The 20,955-nt window shown below is 40.9% G+C and overlaps 2 protein-coding genes across 3 annotated transcripts; one reads left to right on the forward strand and one right to left on the reverse strand.

Annotated features, from left to right (window-relative positions):
- Positions 1–1,655: 1,655 nt before the first annotated feature.
- LOC135466934 (sodium-dependent glucose transporter 1C-like) lies at positions 1,656–7,059 on the forward strand. The gene is made up of 3 exons (XM_064744689.1): positions 1,656–1,956; positions 4,443–5,518; positions 7,006–7,059. Exons 1-3 carry the CDS (start codon positions 1,656–1,658, stop codon positions 7,057–7,059), a joined length of 1,431 nt encoding a protein of 476 aa, XP_064600759.1.
- Positions 6,935–15,720, reverse strand: LOC135468626 (lysosomal proton-coupled steroid conjugate and bile acid symporter SLC46A3-like). 2 transcript variants are annotated; one of them, XM_064746989.1, is made up of 5 exons: positions 15,593–15,720; positions 11,815–12,956; positions 10,228–10,311; positions 9,472–9,628; positions 6,935–8,753 (listed from the first exon to the last, which is right to left on the reverse strand). In XM_064746989.1, the coding sequence occupies exons 2-5, from the start codon at positions 12,917–12,919 to the stop codon at positions 8,639–8,641; spliced, it is 1,461 nt and encodes a 486-aa protein (XP_064603059.1). In that variant the 5' UTR covers positions 12,920–12,956; positions 15,593–15,720; the 3' UTR covers positions 6,935–8,638. The 2 variants fall into 2 exon arrangements, with proteins under 2 accessions (XP_064603059.1, XP_064603058.1); XM_064746988.1 differs by lacking the exon at positions 15,593–15,720 and adding an exon at positions 13,225–13,307.
- Positions 15,721–20,955: the final 5,235 nt, after the last annotated feature.

Raw genomic sequence — 20,955 nt, forward strand, 5'->3', positions numbered from 1 at the left:
CCAAAACTGACCAATGGGTGTGCGTGACGTCACGCGCTAGAGCAGCTCCTTCAGCTTCATGTTGCGTTACGCGTGAGAGCAGCTCTGTTTTGCCGTTCGGTTATTTGGCTGAGGTCCGCGCTGCGTCGTCCAATGAGCAAGGAGGATGAGGAGGATGAGCAAAATAACATTGTATAGTATAACATTGTATAGCACTGTATAGTATAACATTGTAACAGTGTGTGTAGTATTCCGTTAGTATTATATTTTTGGGTAGGCTTGTAAAAAAAACATCATGAGTCATTTTTACCTATATGTTGCTTAAACGTGGAGGGTGCTTAAATGTGGAGGGTGGGGGGCACCGATGACTTTATTGATTTCTTTCCTAACGGGCCAGGCGGCCTATATGGCTAACTTAAGCCCACTTGTTATAGAGACGACGTGATTTCCCTGGTTGCAAATAGGGTGGGTGTCAAATCGATGTCAGCGACTTATGTGATATTTTTTTGTTTTTTCTTTACAAGACTACCCAAAAATATAATACTATACAATACTGATGTAATACTATACACACTGTTACAATGTTATACTATACAATGTTATACTATACAGTGCTATACAATGTTATTTTGCTCCCTTCTTCGAGTACAACTCCCTCATCCTCCTCGCTCATTGGACGACGCAGCGCGGACCTCAGCCAAATAACCGAGCGGGAAAACAGAGCTGCTCTCGCGCGTAACGCGACATGGAGCTGAAGGAGCTGCTCTCGCGCGTAACGTCACGCACACCCATGGGTCAGTTTTGGAGCGAAATTATGTAATACTATACACACTGTTACAATGTTATACTATACAATGATATTTCGCTCCCTTCTCGAGCACAACTCCCTCATCCTCCTCGCTCTTTGGACGATGCAGCACGGACCTCAACGAAATAACCGAGCGGGAAAACACACACACACACACAAACACACACACACACACACACACACACACACATTGGCCAGTTTTGGCGTGAAATGGAGCTGAAGGAGCTGCTCTTGCGCGTGACATCAGTTTTAGCGCGAAATGGAGCTTACCCATGGAACTGACCAATCGATAAGCTTCATTTCGTTCGCGCCAAAGCTGACTATTGGTTGAACTCCATCGCGCCATGCGTGAGAGCCTCTCGTCCCTGTGTCCGTGTATAGTGAATGAATTTACCCCAGACAGCGGATAAATATTATCCAATAGTGTACATGCATTTGTCAACAAAATTCAGGCGCCAAGATTGACCGCGTGATCACCCATAGGTCAGCTTGGTCGCCAAGGACCTGAAGGAGCTGCGCTCAAGGAGCTGCTCTCCCGCGTAGTGTGAATGGAGTTCACCCATTGGTCAGTTCGGGCGCGAACGAAATGGAACTGCACTCATTGGTCCATTGGAGCTCCTCGTATGACGTGTGACGTCACAGGCATGCGTCTAGGGAAGCGCGGACTCAACAAGACGCCTGATCCTCCTCAATTTATCCTCCTCAATGCGACACGTTTGCAACATACTATACTACTCATGTCGACCAACTCCAGAAATGCATAAAAAAATAAATACATCTGCTGCCAAAATGAGAGTAAATTTACTGTGAAAAGTCTATACAGCTTAGGAATGAATTATTTAAATCAGTCATTTAACAGGAATCGTTGATGTTTAAGGGTGGGTACAGCTCGATGATCAGCACCTCACTGGTAGACTTCAAGGAGCGACTGGCCGAGGATTACGACTTGATAGCACGGGCTATTGCTGCTAAGAGCGTCGGTGTCATGTTAGGTGCCATCATTGCCGGCTGTTTGAATGACAGATTTACCAAACATGGCGACCTCATCATGGCGGGCACATTGTTCATAGCCTCTCTATCTGTGGCCTCCAAACCCTGGGTGACATCAATCGTTCCGCTGGGCGCGTTGTACACAGTAGAGGGACTCGCACATGGTGGCATGAGCGCAGGTAGCATGTCATTTTGTATTCTCTGTCCTCTGGCCATTCTAAAGAGGTAGACTACCATTAGCCCGAACATTGTTGGGAATTAGAGTATTACTATTTTTTAAAGAGTGTTTTATTATAAGTATGCAACTGGAATGAAGTAGCAAACAATGTTCTCATAAGCAAAACAAACGACTTCTAAAGCTAGATGAACAGAATGTGTCATCTTAAGAAAGTCTTAACTAACAAGTTTGCACTTCTGCAGTGACTGTATTGTGATCTAACACTAAGGCTTTCGATTCTTTCCCTGTGACATTTTGTTTCTTCTGTTCTATACATGCATCAGTATTCTCACGCTGTGACTTTCTGTCTCTTAAAGTCTACGCGTGTAGCAGTATTCTGCAAATGTGACTTTCTATTTCTTCAGTTCTATACATGTACCAGTGTTCCGAAACTGTGCCTCAATCTCTACACACAAAAAAATAATCTGTTCATTTTAACAGAAAGTCTAAGTAATGTTAGAATGTATTCTGTTATTATAACACAATATCCTGTCATATTGAACATAATATCCTGTTAGCCTAATAGAATCTTTATGTACTTTTTTTAGTTCTATGCATGTAGTAGTATGCATGTATCTGAACATTGCCTTTCTATTTCTTCTGTTATGTGCATGTAACAGAATTCTGAACATTGCCTTTCTATTTCTTCTGTTATGTGCATGTAACAGTATTCTGAACATTGCCTTTCTATTTCTTCTGTTCTGTGCATGTAGCAGTATTCTGAACACTGCCTTTCTATTTCTTCAGTTCTGTGCATGTAGTAGTATTTTAAACATTGCCTTTCTATTTCTTCAGTTCTGTGCATGTAGCAGTATTCTGAACACTGCCTTTCTATTTCTTCAGTTCTGTGCATGTAGTAGTATTCTGAACATTGCCTTTCTGTTTCTTCAGTTCTGTGCATGTAGCCACTATTCTGAACATTGCCTTTCTATTTCTTCAGTTCTGTGCATGTAGCAGTATTCTGAACACTGCCTTTCTATTCTTCTTCTGTTTCTGTGCATGTAGTAGTATTCTGAACATTGCCTTTCTATTTCTTCAGTTCTGTGCATGTAGCACTATTCTGAACATTGCCTTTCTATTTCTTCTGTTCTGTGCATGTAGCAGTATTCTGAACACTGCCTTTCTATTTCTTCTGTTCTGTGCATGTAGTAGTATTCTGAACATTGCCTTTCTATTTCTTCAGTTCTGTGCATGTAGCAGTATTCTGAACACTGCCTTTCTATTTCTTCAGTTCTGTGCATGTAGCAGGATTCTGAACACTGCCTTTCTATTTCTTCTGTTCTGTGCATGTAGTAGTATTCTGAACATTGCCTTTCTATTTCTTCAGTTCTGTGCATGTAGCAGTATTCTGAACACTGCCTTTCTATTTCTTCAGTTCTGTGCATGTAGTAGTATTCTGACACCTAGCTTTGATTACGTATACTATGACAGCCCTGACTTACTTGTCCTATAAGCTTTACTTTGCTGGCTTCAGTATACTAATGCAGGGCATCAAATAATTTGTCTGTCCGTAGTCATAGTCGTCTCAGCTATCAATTCCAGGTAGGTCTTCCCATGTGTCATCACTTAGTAAACCCACACAAGCATGAAACTATAGTGAACATTGGATAAATTCCAACTCCAACCGCCAGGTTTGAATGCATACTCCTCACAGTGAGGAGAATCATGTATACAATTATCACAACCACTATTACGCAAGTTAGACCTTTTGGCACGCATTCTGACTAATTACTTAGGATCAGTCTTACAGTAATGACCTAGAGGGAACCATAATCAACACTGATCACTAAATACATTTCTCAATAAACAAAATTGAAGAAAACAAGTACAAAATATGACAGAAGTGTCAGTAGTTATCTCCCTTGTATGGGCTGTGAGGAGTATGTAATCAAACATGACGGCTGGAGTAGGAATGTACCCAATTTTCACTTCAGTTTCACGCTTCTGTGGATTTACTAGTACTGACACATGGAAACACCTACCAGGAATTGACAGCGGAGACGACTATGACTACAGATATACAAATTATTTGGTGCCCAGCAGTAGTATACTGAAGCCAGCAAGGAAAGTGCAGAGGTATTGAAGGTAAGCTTTTGGAACAAGACAGGGCTGTAATGTATACATAATCACAGCCATATAAAACTATCTGATACTGTACCTGTACATGTCTTCAGTTGTATATATGTAGTAGTATTCTGAAACTGTTTCTATTTCTTGAGTTCGATGCATGTGGTAATATTCCGGAGCTGTGACTTTCTATTTCTTCAGTTCTATGCAGTTAGCCGTATTCTGACAGCGTACCTTTATATTAATAGATTTGTATAGCAGGACTCAGACAGTGTACTTTCGTATTCCTTCACTGATAAAGTAATCTTCTAACACCGTCACTTTTTATTCCGTCAGTTGTAAAAGCAATCTTCTGAACGGTGTGTTTTTCTGTTCCTTCAGTTGGCAACGCCATGTGTCTGCAGCTATGGCAGGAGAAGGCCAACACGCCCATCCACGCGTTACATTTCGGTTTCGGTCTCGGTTCGGTCATCTCTCCTCAAGTCACCAGACCGTTCCTGTCTCTCATCGTAAGGAACGGAACACTGATGAACCCGAACTCCACTGAGCTAGAGGACCACGGATTAAACAGCACCTCCATGGTAGTTCTCAGACCGTCTCGTATCGAGATACCTTACTTCATCGTCGGAGGTGTAGTGTTTCTCATGGGAATGGCGTTTGTTGCTTTCCAGTTTGTCTACACCTCTGGAAGACCTGGATCACCCGACGTGGATAACGAGGATGCCCAGACGACGTTATCCGACGTAAAAAGCATATTTTTCTCAAGATCCGCCAAACGTCTTGATGTCATCATCTTGACCCAAGTATTTTTCTTTTACTTTTTTCTGTACGGAGGCACCAATCCGGTGGACACTTTCCTCTTCACCTATGCCGTTGAGAGTGACTTGGGTTTCACGAAGGACGAGGCAGCCTACCTGGACTCGGCATATTGGGCGAGTTTCACGGTGGGACGCTTCATCTCAGCAGTCGTGGCACATTGGGTGTCTGTCAACTATATGATATTCTTTGAAGTATTCGCCTCCGCCGGGGTCTTGGCTTTTCTGTCTTTTAAAGCTGTTGAAACCAAGACACTGCTGTGGGTGTTCTCGTGTCTGTATTCGGCGGCGTCAGCGCCCCTGTTCCCTTCTGGCACCGCCTGGGCAGATCGTTACATCAAGGTATCCGGCATTATCATCGCTGTTTTCGATGTGGGCTTCGGGGTAGCCGGCTTCATATTTCAATCTTTGGCCGGTCACTTGTTTACGCGGTACAACCCAAACTCGTTGCTGTATTTAAGCTTAGGAAGTGCAGTGGTTTTATGCCTGCTTATGATCTCCATGAAGCTCGTGGGTGGTTGCCAAGGTGATCGTCATCGGCGACAAAGATACCAGAATGAACAGGTCAAGAAGATGCGGGAGTTTACTCCCGTGCCAACATGGCGGACTCGTACAAAATTTAGGAATTGTCATATTCGAAAAGTAGGCTTTCTATATGCAGTAATCAATACTGCATGTGGAATATATGTAAACATCGGTGTTTGAGTATAAAGTTTCGTAAAAGGGTTGGGTGATGCACGTTTGTGAATTAACACTCCTTATTTGGCCATCTCTATTCAGTGGTTGTAATATTTTCTGTTTACCTTATATTCATTTCGAGGTTAACCTTTCCAAGGAAATATGTACATTACGTTTTAAAGCATATACCCGCAAGCCTTCATCGCATTTCTCATGACAAAGTCTAACATAACATATAATAAATAACTAAGTTTATGGTGCGATTTGGTAAACAGAAATTTCAGTATTTATATTCATAAACCTATCAGAACACAAAAGAATACATTTAAGTGGGGGAGACGGCCAAATAAAATAGCTCCTCCTGTCCGCCCGGTGTGTTCATTTAATACAAGGAGATTTTGTACCATGAACATGTAAAATTAATAATTCCAAGAAGTTTGGTGGAATGGAGGCAACTGGGCAAACGCAAGAAATTGTTCCTTTCTCCCAAAAGTATAGAGACACTGAGGATGTCTAATAAGTTGAGTTGAATGGTTATTAATATCTGCTTTGTGATGTGAACGCTGTTTCTTTTTTATTTGCATGTTTGTCGAAAAAGTTATACACATGTTTACAACAGCTGCTTGCACACGACATTGACGTGTTTTGGTGTTTTAATTTTCCTACCATATAGTTGATTTTGTCAGGGTAGAACCCTGCAGCGCAACCAACGCCGGATAGAGTAGCCGTTTTACTCACTTGACACCGATTATAGTGGACGGCAGGCCAGTTTAACATGATCTGCTACTAGATTACACTTTACTGATTTGTTTAACGCACACCGTGCTCAATAATTTTCACCTATATGACGGCGACTACATTTATAGGTGGCAGAAACCGGAGTACCTGGGGGTAATCCTCCTATCTTAAAGTCGTGGATGAAACAACTCATTGGTCAAGGGAAAGATACTCACAGCGAGCCAGCGCATTAACAGTCTGAACCAGGATCTCACTTTATTTCTTTGATTGGTGTTTTTTTTACTTAAGAACATTTTCCTCAGACAACAGAGGTCAGCTTTATGGTAGGAGAAAACCGGACAAAGCCATAGGGAAACCCGCGGCCATCTGAAGATTGCAGGCAGACGTACGGCCATAGAGGAAGCCAGCATCAGCTGGACTTGAACTCACAGCCACGGCATTGGTGAGAGGCTCATCAATCATGCAAGGCTAGTACGCTAACCAAGACATCGATCTGGTTAAATTGTCCCAAACTTGGGACAGCGCCGACATCTCATTTAAGATATACTTGTAAAAAAATCCAGTGTATATAAATGAACAGTCCTTTCATTATAGAGAACGAAAATCAGCTGTCGGTAAATTAGAATATTTACACTTCTGGTCTTTATTTTAAATGTCATTGGTTACAACAGCGTATGTGTGGTCATAACATTTTGCTCTGTTATTATGAATAGCTGAAGTGTGTAGACTCACAAGAGATACAAGGTAACGCTGAAGGAGGTAGCTGATATCATGAAGTGTGTAGACAACTCACAAGAGATAGAAGGCAACGCTGAAGGAGGTAGCTGATATCATAAAGTGTGTGGACAACTCACAAGAGATAGAAGGCAATGCTGAAGGATGTAGCTGATATCATGAAGTGTGTAGACAAATCACAAGAGATAGAAGGCAACGCTGAAGGAGGTAGCTGATATCAGCATACAGCGGTTGTAGCATTATACAGAGTGATGGCAAGACCATAAAACCAGTACCATTAGCATTGATGTCAAACCCCAAAAATTTGTTAGCTTTGTATGAAGAAATATCAAACTCTGAAGATTTTCACACTGAAAATGTTGAAACAGACAAAAAAACGAAAGCGTAAGTCACTTAACAATGCTGAATTCTCAGCTTCATTAGGCGTAGATTAATGAAAAATGTCATTTATACGATTGTGCTGGCTGTCGGATATTATTGATATGTTGACATTCAGAGCAAGTACAGTTGGGACAGGGAAAAGTACTGTCCCTTACTCCGCACTGCGTTTTACATATATATTCTATTTTTATGAAATCGGATGTATCTTCACAGAGCAGAGATTCTAAAATGAAAATGGAGGTCATTTCCTCGTAACTTTGGAGTGATTGGTCACTGCTTTGCTTTATAATTTACACAAAACCCCCTGATTTTGTGTAGGATTGTATCACGCATAGCCAGTACATAAAACATCATCTTCACGCAGATGTCAAAATGGTTCGTGAAAACCCTTCAAATATGTTGACGAAAACAATCTGAACTTTCAAGGTTTTTGTGGATTATACTCAGGATTTTTTCAGCGATTTGTGTAATAAATAATGTTACACTAAGAACGGTATAAATTCAAGCATCTGTGGACCGCCAGAGTAAACGGAACCACACGACGGGCGTGTTAAACGAGATGGTTTTTTTTTTTACATAATAAAACGCTCTTAGCTAGCGTAATTTACCGTTAAACGCACGAATAAAGGGAGACAATTCTCTATGAAACGTTTAAGTAATATCTCTAAAGATACGGAGCCAATAACGGTAAGACCACGTGACGTTCACATACATCTCTCATGACCTATACGGAGAGTCTTCAATGCAGTCTTCATCACAGATTTCATGGATTGTTGTATGATGATATGCTATACTTACAAATAGGTGAACCGCAAAAATGTTTGATCTAAAACTGAAAATCATCAGAGTTAATACGTGTTCATTGTTTTGATTCATTTCTCGATTGTTCTATACACTGGTATGAATTTGCAGCTTATTTTCGACCGGAAGTAAACCACAAAATCTGACGGTCTGCTCAAAACACCGTGGCTTGTTTTCCTTGGATTTTGGAATGTCTTGACGTCAAAGTGAAGCTGGTTTATTCATTTGAATGGCGACGATGTCATAAAAACTGTTACACTTTTAACTTAAATCATGGGCATCGCCAGTAACGTCGAGAAGTTCTAAAAACATTCCAAGATATAACAGTTACTTTGGACAATTATAGATTCATATAAATTCGTCTTAGTTTAAGGCTCTCTAGTAACCCAAGTAGTTTACAACATTTTATGTAAATGAGTCCACCAGCACTCAGTTATTGTCAGCAACATCGCCATCGTTAGCCACATCGCTGTCTTCACCAACAGTGGGGATCGGCTGGAAATAGGCTGTCTGATCAGATTTTCTCCTCAACACTTCCACAGCCCTAAACATGAAAACCAGAGGAAAATGGAAATAGATTATGTGGAGAAAATACATGTACAAGCGATCTACCTACGACATGCACGCATGTTGTTGTGAACGGCTGTTCGTATATGACAGAATATGCGCATGTGATGCGGATGGGACAAATGCGTGGATGTGACTGACTGTGCGGTTTTTGATAGGTTGTGCAGAAATGGTAAAATTGTGCTGATGTGACAGCTTACGAGGTTATGACTTACTGTGGGTATGTGACAGAATATGGGCATCTGACGTATGGTGTGGATGTCAGAGAACAGAATTTACGGATGTAACCGAATTTGCGGATGTGACAGATTGTATGGATGTGACGGACTGTGGGTTTTGACAGGCAGAAACCATAGTGCTGGCCGGCATTGAGTAAGTAAAATATTCTTGAGTATGGCGTGACACATCAAACCAGGTTAATAAAAAATGAATTAAAGAATATGAACAGGTGACAGACTGTGGGGAAGTGATAGAATATGCGGATGTGATAGGACGCGCGGATTTGAGAGATTGTGTTGATATAACAATAGGTTACATTTGTGGTTTACAACTGTCGCCATGAGAATTAGGTCTATTAAGAGGCACTATATAAGAGTGAATCTAAAACCGAAATTAAAACCGAAACAGTTCCCTGTACAAACACAAGTATAGATAAAGATTAACACGTTAGACAAACACATAAGTAAATGCCTTACCCCATCATGACGCATGTCAGAAATATGAGACATGACATGACCAGATAGACGAGACCCGGGAAACTGGACACGGTCGAAGCATAGACAGTATTGAATAAAGAGCTCCCAAATGTAAAACATATCAACTGTATACTGCTGATGCCTGCAAACAGAGACCCTGCGGAGAGAAAAACAATATCTGCCTGAAATAAAAACAATAAAGTCGACGACAACGTTGAAACTGACAAAGTAAAAGGAAAGTATAAGTCATATAACTGTACTGAACTGTCGGACCCAGACAGATACACAAACATAAGTATACATAAATAACAGAAACATTTCATTTTACGTCATTACCTTGGCTGTCGGACTTGACACTAAAATAGTTAAAAATAAATTACTCTGTGCAATGAATACTAAATCATTCCATTTAAAACCATGATGATGATTAATGTACGAAATGTACACTTCTGAATTTGACAAATTCTTCGGATGTCGGGTCCAAACTGTGCAAAAAAGTATCGCACTTTGATTTAACGCTCACGTGGTTGTGAACTACCTCTTTGCTTCACAAACACAACAAGATAACAACAGGGAAATATTACTAAAAGGAACACACGTTTAGACGACTTGAACCGACTTGTTTTTAAGCACCATTTGAGCTACTTAAAGGTACTAAAATGAACTTGCAGAAAACGGGTTTCAATAAATCCCCACCATCTTGGGCTGATGGTAATGGTAAGTATCTATTTTAAAAACAGACAATATTTTGCTTACCTTGTTCGTTTGGCCCAACCAAAAGTGAAGACACCGATTTTATCATTGATGCCGGCATGGAACTAAGGAAACCCGCAATAGGTGCTAAAATGGAGAAGAAATAAGCATATCCTGAATTACTTAGGTAACTCAGTTGAAACGTGTCTTTATGATATGAAATCCAAATGTTAATTCTGTACGTCAATGCTCAATGTTATACCTCTACCATGTACATGTTATTCCTTAGCCTTAAAGCTTTAAATGTAACAATATATTCATATTGGGTGTATGAAGGTATACATGTATGTTCATACAGGGTGTTAATTTATTTTTTTTATTTGGTTGGTGTTTTACGCAGTACTCAAGAATATTTCACTTATACGATGGCGGCCAGCATTAAGGTGGGAGGAAACCGAGCAGAGCCCGGGGGAAACCCACGACGATCCGCAGGTTGCTGACAGACCTTTCCACTTACAGCCGGAATGGAAGCCAGGTAGAGGGTTTAAAAGGTATATATTCATAGAAGGTTTAAAAGATATATATATATTCATGCAGGAGTGAGTGCTTGGGGTTTAACGTCGTACTTAACAATTTTTCAGTCATATGACGACGAAGGAATCCATAGTGCCTCCTTGTTGCAGGACAGTTTTAGTGCTGCCTCATTGAGACGAGTTACCGAAGCCGCCCCGCCAGAGCCATTATACTGATACGGGTCAACTAGTTGTTCCCTTCATGCTGAACGCCAAGCGTGTGACCCGACCCAGGACTGACCCCTGGAATAATATCTACCGCTCCCGAAGCCGATGCCCTACCCACTGTGTTAGTAGAGCATGTGCTATGGAGGCCGGTATGTTCATGCAGGATATTAAAGGTACATATGTTCATACAGGATGTTAAAGGTATATATGTTCATTTAGGGCGTTAAAAATGTATACGTTCATACATGGTGTTAAAACTATATACATTCATACAGGGTGTTAAAACTATACCTGTTCATACAGGGTGTTAAACGTATATGTGTTCATACAGGGTGTTAAAACTGTACATGTTCATACATGGTGTTAAAATCGTTTGATTTATTTATTTATTTGATTGGACAGGTGTTTTACGTGGAACTAATATTCAAGATTATTCTGACTGGAGGAAACCTGGCAGAGCCCGGGGGAAACCCATCCGCAGGTTGCTGGAAGACCTTCTTACGTACGGTCGGAGAGGAAGCCAATTTTTTCGAAACTTTGTAATAAACAACTACTCCTCGGTTATCATACGTGGTAAATTCCCAACATTGCATAGAAGATATGGAAAGTACAATAGCATCTTTCACGTATACATTTAGTTATTCATAAATTGAACTGACAGCGATTGCTTTGGTTAGGAGACTCCTCGGTCATTGCGTCTCGCTGGCGTGCTAACCACCTCGGCCCCGAATAATGGTTTGATGTACACATATATGCCATGAAGCTCGAAACAATATTCTGCAATTTTCAAAGTCATGTCAATACCATGGTCGGAAGATGGCAATAATGAATGCAGTCTCTTTTCACTCCCCCCCCCCCCCCCTCCCCGCTTCCCATCCCTGCCATAGGCAGAGGTCAAAACAAAACTCACCGAAGAAAAGCATGACGTCATTTACAGCTAGTCCTGTCATCAAAAGCTCGCCAATCTCGGATAACAGTCCAAACACACCAACGACATTTTCATGGACACATCGTGTGAGCGGCCGTAACAGCAGAAGCATACAGGAGACCTGTACAGTGGTTCCCACAGCACTCCAAATGCCTAGTTTAACGGAGCGCCAGCAAAACGGGAAGCCCATCTGGAAAAGTGTACTTAAAACTCCTTTCCCTATCAGAACCATTTCTAAGAGGAGATAGGCTAGAAGTAGTAGCATAAGCTGAGGCCGCTTGTTTCCTTCCCTTGGCTTGATGTAAGTTTTAACGGTTGATGTCAGTCTATTGAAGCTCATAATAGGATCGTCTGACGGTTCGACCGTTTCAGGTAAAAACAATACGACTAGAAATACGACCAACGTAAACAGCACAAGAGCAACCACCAATGGATAAAAAAATCCAGCCGCCCTGATAAAATACCCGGTTCCTAGGGATACAGCCGACGCACAGACTCCGTTGAGCGCCTGTACTATTGTTATCCGGAAAGTTCGTGTCTTTCCGGGCTCGGTTACGTCCGCCAAGTAGGCTAATGCCGCCACGAAGCACGTGCCAAACGATCCAAGGCAGCCATCCAGAAATCCGGCAATCAGTAAGACATACAGAGGCCAGTTCAACTTTACGACCAGCATGGTTAGTAGCATCTTTATCATTGTTCCCACAGTAGGAATGACCATGCCCAACTTTCTACCCCGCGAATCTGTGATGGCCCCTATAACTAACGTGGAGAAGATTCCTGGAACAGCGTTTGAGAGGCCGATATAAAGAAGCCATTCAGCAGATTCCCGTTCTGCCATTTCCTCAGCTTCCTGTTCCTCACTGGTGTTGTTGTAACAAGAGTTGCCTAGGCTGCTGGTTCCGTTGTGACTATGGCTGGCCCCTATTTCCCGTTTCTCGTCAAGCATTCGATGAAACAAATACTGCTGTATTGTCGGATAATATGACACAAGACCGGCGTACGTGACAACGACAATCAGCTCTAAAAGTCCGGTTCGAACACGAACCCTTGGTTTAAATTCCCCGCCGCTAACAACAGACGGCGCCATCTTTGAATTAGTTGACTTCTGAGTTCCTTGAGCAAGTCTGTTGGAGGAGAATGACATCATGATATGAGTCACAAATACTGTTATAAATATGGAAGTATTTAAAACAAATTGAATCACGATTAAAACACCAGGTACAAGAAAAAAAACAACCTCATATTCCCATACACACAAAATCCAATAACATTTTTCGTTCACCTCCCAAAATAGAATATTTTTGTTACACCGAGATTATCACATTGGGGCTACAAGTCCAACAGAAATCATTCAACCACACCAAGTACCCCGGTATGAAGCCAAGGACGAACCTTCAGTCTTCACAGTGAATGACTGTAGACTTTGTCATATCCGAGATCACTGCATTCAAAAAAAGAGTCAAACTCCGTTGAGGTTATGCCCTAAACTGGTTGTACCTTGAACCACAAGCTCTCGTAAAGCAGAGGTTTTTAGCATGGAACAGACAGGGAAAATTTTGATTGGATAACAAAAACCAAAATTATATATACATACATCTTTTAGTTTTCCTATCACCATGCAAACGCATATACATTGGAGTCATAATTTTGTATAGGCTCTCAAACAAGAAAATTCAGTAACTGTACAATTTTTACCCATGAACGTTTGTGTTAAATTTCCATGTTTATTTTCCATGTTTTACTAAAAGATATAATATAATAGATAACAGGGCAATGTCCAGTGCCTTCACTAGCACCCATGACTGGATGAAATGATAGTAGGTATAGAAGTCGGTTAAGGTCATCTTTGCGTTATCGCAGGATTCACAAAATGATGACAGGATGACGCAAGCGATGACACGGTGGCGCGAAGCCATGACAGAATAATATCTTGTCAACGAAGCGATGACACGTTGGCGCGAAGTTATGACTGAATAATATCTTGTCAACGAAGTGATGACAAGGTGGCGCGAAGACAGAATAATATGTCCTCAGACCCATATTAATTAGTCATAAGCGACCATGTTAACATTTTAGTGCTGTAACACAGTTCCAAACATTCCTGGGCCATTAAAGGATTAGTGTCCAGATTTAACTCCCGGTTCTTATTAAAAAAAACTATAACCTGTTTAAGCAGTATGTTGCCGCTTGGATTTCTGAGGAACATAATATTGACTTGTAACACACATGAGAGAAGCGGTCATCAGTTTTCAAGGATGGATTTTAACTTCAGGTTTAGATGTGTTAAGTAAAGCCTGTCACGGATAATCACACAGTAACCTGAAATGCGGGTGCATGTTTATAGGCCCTATAACGCGTGGCATGAATACGCACAGAGAGTTGTACACACCAACAAAATATGTCTGCCTGACCGGACATTATAATGAAGTATATATTTACTCAGAAGATTGTAGACCTATATTCCAGACATTCGCCGTTTTACTTGAGTCTGTGTGCTTACGAAGGGAACGGGTATTAAAGTATTGCATGAATTGCATGGGTGTTTGTTTTCTTAACGGCCTCATACGTCCGAAATGGGCTTTGCTGACGTTCACAATTTACATATGGTGTGCAGGACTGTACGTCCTAAGCATGCATGTAGTCTGGTATTTTATTTCTGGTTATAATTTCTGGTTATCAGGAGTAGTTCTCCAAATATGCCCGATGCTGTTTATTTCCCTATACCAGAAATCCATTATAATCTGTCACCTCGTCGCATGCTTGCCACTGCCTGGTGTGAGTGAAGTACCCGGACATGTCGGATGTCCGTGTACCTACCTTTCGAATTTCATGGAAATTTTGTGAGAACACCGGGATTTTGCTGACTGACTAGAGTTACATCTTTTGATTATTATTTATTTTGACGGTTGGGTCCCTATCTGCCAAATTATAGAAACACATAGAGTACATCATACAGTCAGCTTAACTGACAATTACACTCGTGTCAAACCCGCGAATACCATGCATAGTAATAAAAAATACGACAGGTTCTACCGCATTCTGTCACCACCACTCGCAAAAATCCCGTGTAACGTGAGATCTCCGCAAGCACACGAATATCAGTTATTGACAGCACGCGTGTAAGAGATGTAGCTCACTTTTACATGTGTATAAACTACGTAGGGCCTACATATATACTGCTCTCTGCCTGCATAGCGTGGCACGTAACACTCAGAACTCGCTGTAAGTATGGTCTGTACATGTGTGCCGACAACTTGGTGTTGCGCAGAATTGCTTAATCCTGCAGTTTTGTATGACGAGATTTCCCATTACGTAACGATATGAACTTTGGTGAAGGGGGAGAGAATTTGATCCAATAATGCCCGTCCACATGTTACATGTATGCATTTGTACGGGTCAGCAAAGGTTACATAGTATCCGTTGTGCTTGGACTCCTGTTACCTTCGACGCGTCAGACACGCCTCAGTGATATCAGCAACGCGATTTTATCGTAGACATTCACCTTACACTTTCATGAGTGTTGTGTTCTTGCCAAGCATTAAGATGTATTTGTTTTGGACCTATTTGAGAATACATACTAAAATTTGACTCTTCAGGCAGTTCTTCAAATCGGGCCTCGAGACGGCCAACCCCACTGGCGTTTCTTTTATCACTCAGTCCAGGCTACGCCGTACTAGAAATTTCAGGTCTGAACAATTGATTAACACACCTTTTTATACTGCTATAGCCTATTTTACATCAGACATAACATTTGACTCACCTCTTGTTCCATGCAGGCTGTAGCTATATGCAATCTTCACCTATAGTACTGGCATATATACACTTCTCCCGAATATTTCAACCTACTGCCCTATACCGATGATACTCGTCTGTGGACTTCCCTCGCTTAAATTGGGCCTTTGTTCATCTAACTACGGCAGCGGCAGTCCAATACGAGCAGATGTTTGTCTCGCTACTACAGCAAGTCAGGGGGCAAACAATGTGGACACACTTCGGCCACTGTCCACTACAGCTGTCTAGAATAAGCCTCATATAACCTGAATGGCCTATTCAGCCATTGGCGGAACCTCGATGTTCACACATTACGGCTGGATCACTGCGGTATGTTATTCAAATAGATGCGCTGTTTGCAACATACAGGAATTAGGCTGTATTCTCCTGAGCTTATACAAGGCAAAGCCAGGTGTTATTGCATGTATTAATCATTTTGGATTTTATCTCAATCAAACGTGCGGTGGTAATTTTAACCATATATTTATTTATTTATTTAATGACCGTGGGTTTACGCCATGGTGAACAGTATTTCACTTGATTTATGGGAAATGCGGTTACAATTACATCTGATCTGATAGGTCAATAAACAGTTCGAATTTACACAAATTCTAAAAACAAATGTGGACTACAAACCTGTTTGTTTGCCCTCGCTCACTTTCGTTATTGAGCCGCTTTTGGCAAGGAGAGCATGAGTGGAATCCATCTAACGCGTGACTCTGCTTTTGTACTGGATATATTGCAACGGTTATTTTACTCCATTAGAAATCTCAAATGCCCCATCATGCGCCGTACCCAGCCGATGGCAGTCAGCTTTATAAAAACTTATAAGTGAAAAACACCGTCCTTGTGGCTAGTGAAAGATATATATAAGCGTCATGTCCGACATTCATATACCATTCGTAGTCCGTAAAAGGCGTTCCAAGTCGATAATCGCAAGATCCATTTCCAAAACAACGTTTAACACTAACTCCCAAAGACAAAGGTATGTAAAAAATTATACAAATAAGAAATAAAGCAGGTAATACACAAAATAGAAGCGGTCATCAGTTTTCAATGATGCCGGGCAGACAGTGGATATTCCAGGCATGAATTCCATATCAAAGTTCAAATTCGTGGCCCGTGAATGAGTTCCAGGTCAAATAACAATTAAACAAGTATCTCAGTCGCCCTTTGATTGCAACTGTTCATAAAGGCATCATGCTGATGTAATGAGCATGGCTACCTTTACGGCCCCTAGCCGCAGGTTAAACTGTATTAGAAGTAGAAGGTCCCCAATGACGACTTATTTATTTATTTATTTGATTGTTGTTTAACGCCACACTCAAGAATTGCCCCAGAGGTTTATACGACGGCATATTTGAAGGAAACCAGAGTGCCGAGTCTAAAACCATCGACCTTTGGCATGTTACAGACAAAATTACCTACATGCTACGTACAGCGATAAACGAAACTGATGGAAGACGAAAACCATAGTTCTTACAGCGCATGCGTCGCTCTCTACCTTTCAGTTTACATCACTGCCACCACTAGTAAATTCTGTACAGAAAAATGAACAACGCCGAGATCACTAGAGTCACGGTGATAAGGCAGGAAGTGATGTCAGAAAACACAAACAATCTGTCTCAACCTTTGTCTCTAACAATACTTTATACACATGCATCCTCTTTATCTAGAGGTCTGGCAGTAACCTGCGGATGGTCGTGGGTTTCCCCTGGGCTCTGCCCGGTTTCATTCCATCATAATGCTGGCGACCGTCGTATAAGTCAAATATTCTTGAGTACGGCGTAAAACACCAATCAAGTAAATAAATCAATAAATCTTTATCTAGAGTGTGCAGTGTATGATTCTAACCAAAACTTAAAACAATTTTATTGTTGAATGCTGATTAAAAAGTTACGCAGGAGAACACACGTGATAAGTCTTAGCTCAAACAAGCCTACGTGCGTCTCACAGGTTCGAAAGGTCAAGGCTGAATAATGGTAAAACGAAAAGGTAGAGAGCGACGCATGTGCTGAAAGGAGTATGCCCCAGAGCCCCATAAACAGTGAAAACGGCTGAATCCACAAACTTCCTTTCCGAGGACAGGTCTCAAATTAATTCATACTCCGTCTGTTCTTGTTTTTAATATACCATTCGTAGTGTGTAAAGGGCGTTCCAAGTCGATAATCGCAAGATCCATTTCCAAAACAACGTTTAACACTAGGTACGAAAGACAAAGGTATGTAAGATATTATACAAATAGGAAATAAAGCCGGTAACACACAAGAGAGAAACGATCATCAGTTTTCAATGATGCCGGGCAGACAGTGGATATTCCAGGCATGAATTCCATATCAAAGTTCAATTTCGTAGTACATGAATGAGTTCCAGGTCAAATAACAATTAAAGAAGTATCTCAGTCGCGCTTCATAAAGGCATCATGCAGATGTAATGAGCATGGCTGCCTTTACGGCCCCAAGCCCCAGGTTAAGAGCTATTAGATACAGTTCGAAAATGACGAGCGTTACACACCTTAACCGGACAGATTGTGATTCAAAAGTAACGGACGATTACGTCTTTCCCGTTAATATGTAACCATCTCATACTGCAAGAGACGCCATCTATGATGTTATACATGACATGCTGGTCTGTATAAAAGCTGTCTACAAGATAGACGGTTACACTCGGCAACCAGCGCCATCTATGTTGTTAAATACCATGTACGCGATAGATATGTACATAAGGATAACAGCGCCGTCTATGTGGTTGATCACAATGCGGATCGCCAGAGATTCTGAACGCTTTGTCCATACTTACCAACGAGAGTGTTACACTCGTTGTATAATTTGAGAAACTTAGAATGAAGGCGTTTGATGAAGTATCCTTGAAAAACTAGTTTTTGAACAACTTGTGGCACAGATTAAAGTCATCACAATTTTCGCAAGATCTGACAAATGCTACAAGGCCAGATATGTATACGCCGTATGCAGGGCCCTTTGGTATATTGCTGTCCAAATAAGGATAATGTACAATATCAAAATTGAAGTTATCCCTTTTGTTGTAAAGGCGGCGTGAAAGGAGACTTAGTTCGTCTTTGCACAGATATAGGTCAAAATAATAGTGTACCGTCAGGACTATCTGTTGTCTCCTTTAAATCCAATGAAGGCGAATAGATTTCCTTCACCTCTTCAGCATTATGGGGGTTATTTAAAGCCAGTAGATCATCAGTATACCGATTGGTAAATGAAAAGGATCGAACTTTAGAGATATTACTTTTAAGTAATTTCTGCATATTGTCGTATTCATATGAAAACAGGTATAGGTCTGCCTAAAAGAGGCGCACAACTGATACCCACTGGAATGCCTATGCACTGTAGGTAAATGGTATCCCCGAATTTCACAAATATGTTATTAATGAGAAATTCAAGTAATTCAATGAAAAATGTAACATCCCATGAGTGGTAACCTCTATAACTACTAGAACTAAAGAAAGCCTTATTGGTTCTGACGTTAATGTAACGGTGACCTGTTTTAGTAATTAAGAGTAGAGGGTAGAGAAATCTCATGTGGATACGTCTTTGCACGGTATAGGCATATGAGCATCAAATTCTTCTGTAAGACGTTTGGAGTTGTTAAGAATACACATGCCTTTGACAGGTATGGCACAACAATACATATTCCAAAATGACTTTACTTCTTGTAACGCTCTCGTAAGTAGGGTTGACGAGTTTGGTGGTACAGCTTCTTGAACCCGCAATAAATCGAGCCTTATATGGGGATTTATGCATTTTAGGAATCCAGTAAAGTTGTAGAATTTCTGTATAACGGGTAGGTATATTTAGGCGCCTTTCTTTTCAAGAAAGGTTTTGTGTGTATTAAGAAGTTCCTTCAGAGTAGATGTAGTAGCGGAATACGTGGATGTTGTTGTAGATGTACATAGCTGTTGAACAAGAATTTGATTATAATAATTCCTTCAAATAAATATGACATTATTAGGAGCCTTGTCTGCTACAGTGATGACAAATTTACTATGAAGGTCAGCGAGTGTTTCTTACACAGTGGGATCCTTCCGAACCTGTTTAACTTTAGGGAGAGCATCAATGTCTAGACGGTGTATAGCTAAACTAACCTTCTTTTTGACTCAAGCCAATCGTTAAGTACCGAAGAATCCACTTTCTCCCGTTTTGACCACTTTTTAACATATTCCTCAAGCGCCGAGATGATATTTTTTATGTTAGATCTAAGGTTGACATTTCTCTTGTCTGTATACTTAGAGCCTCTCACAAAGGGATTCCTTAGATCATGATTCTTAATAATATTAAGGTCACCAGTCAGGACATGTTTACATTTGTCATAGGTAAAAACTGAGGATTCGCAATCACAGTTATAGCCGCCAGAGGTATACATCGCCAAATCATACTCCTTGATGGCCTGGGAATAATTGAAAATTTTGGAAGGGGTAGGCTTTGTATACTCATAGGATTTGGAAGGGGGCTCGTGGATATTAAAATAATTAGGCACAGCACTGCGGACCTCAGGTTCATTAAAGATGCGTCGTAGGTTAATTAACTCTAGGCATCTGTCTAAATACTTTATCTTCAGAAAGAATCGATCGTGTTGAGCTTCAATTGTAGATACAGGGCGATACAATCGAAAATACGATATGACTTGACACAGATGTACAAGCAAACATTAGAGTTGTGTCTGTTATTGGATATGTCTTGAATTACCTGTTTTAGCAAACTCAATGGCAGTGCATACAATACTGTGCGTAGAGCATGCATGCTATTGGTGTCATACGACAATCCTACTAAATAGCTACCTGTAACGTGTTTGTGAATCATGGATCATGAAAATCAATTAATTCATTTCCATCATGTCAGAGATATTCCTTCCACAGGTGGTATTGTTTCTTTTTTTCTTTTTCAGTTTGTTGTAGTCAGGAGTTCATCGTTTAATTTATTTTTCATTGCGTATATACATACGATTCGCTGTTGTTAAATATATGGAAACAGAATCTTTATCATTTAATTAGATTTCCAGTGCAGCCTATATACATGGACATTGAAAGGATAATATTTAAATGCTGCCTTTAAAAAGCCATAATCATTCCTTGGTTCAAATATAATCGTTGTGGGGCCTCCATGGCCGAGGTGGCTAAGGTGCAAGCGAGGCGCGATGATCCAGGAGCCTTTCATCAATGCGGTCGCTGTGGGTTCACGTTCAACTCTCCGACCGTACGAGCAAGTAACCTGCTGGTGGTCGTGGGTTTCCCCCATTTTCTCCCACCTTAATGCAGACCACCGTCGTATAAGTGAAATGTTCTTTGGCACGGCGTAAAACACCAATCAAATAAATAAAGTAAATATA

The sequence above is a fragment of the Liolophura sinensis genome, chromosome 6, assembly GCF_032854445.1.
Source record: "Liolophura sinensis isolate JHLJ2023 chromosome 6, CUHK_Ljap_v2, whole genome shotgun sequence".
NCBI classification, from domain to species: Eukaryota; Metazoa; Mollusca; class Polyplacophora; order Chitonida; family Chitonidae; genus Liolophura; species Liolophura sinensis.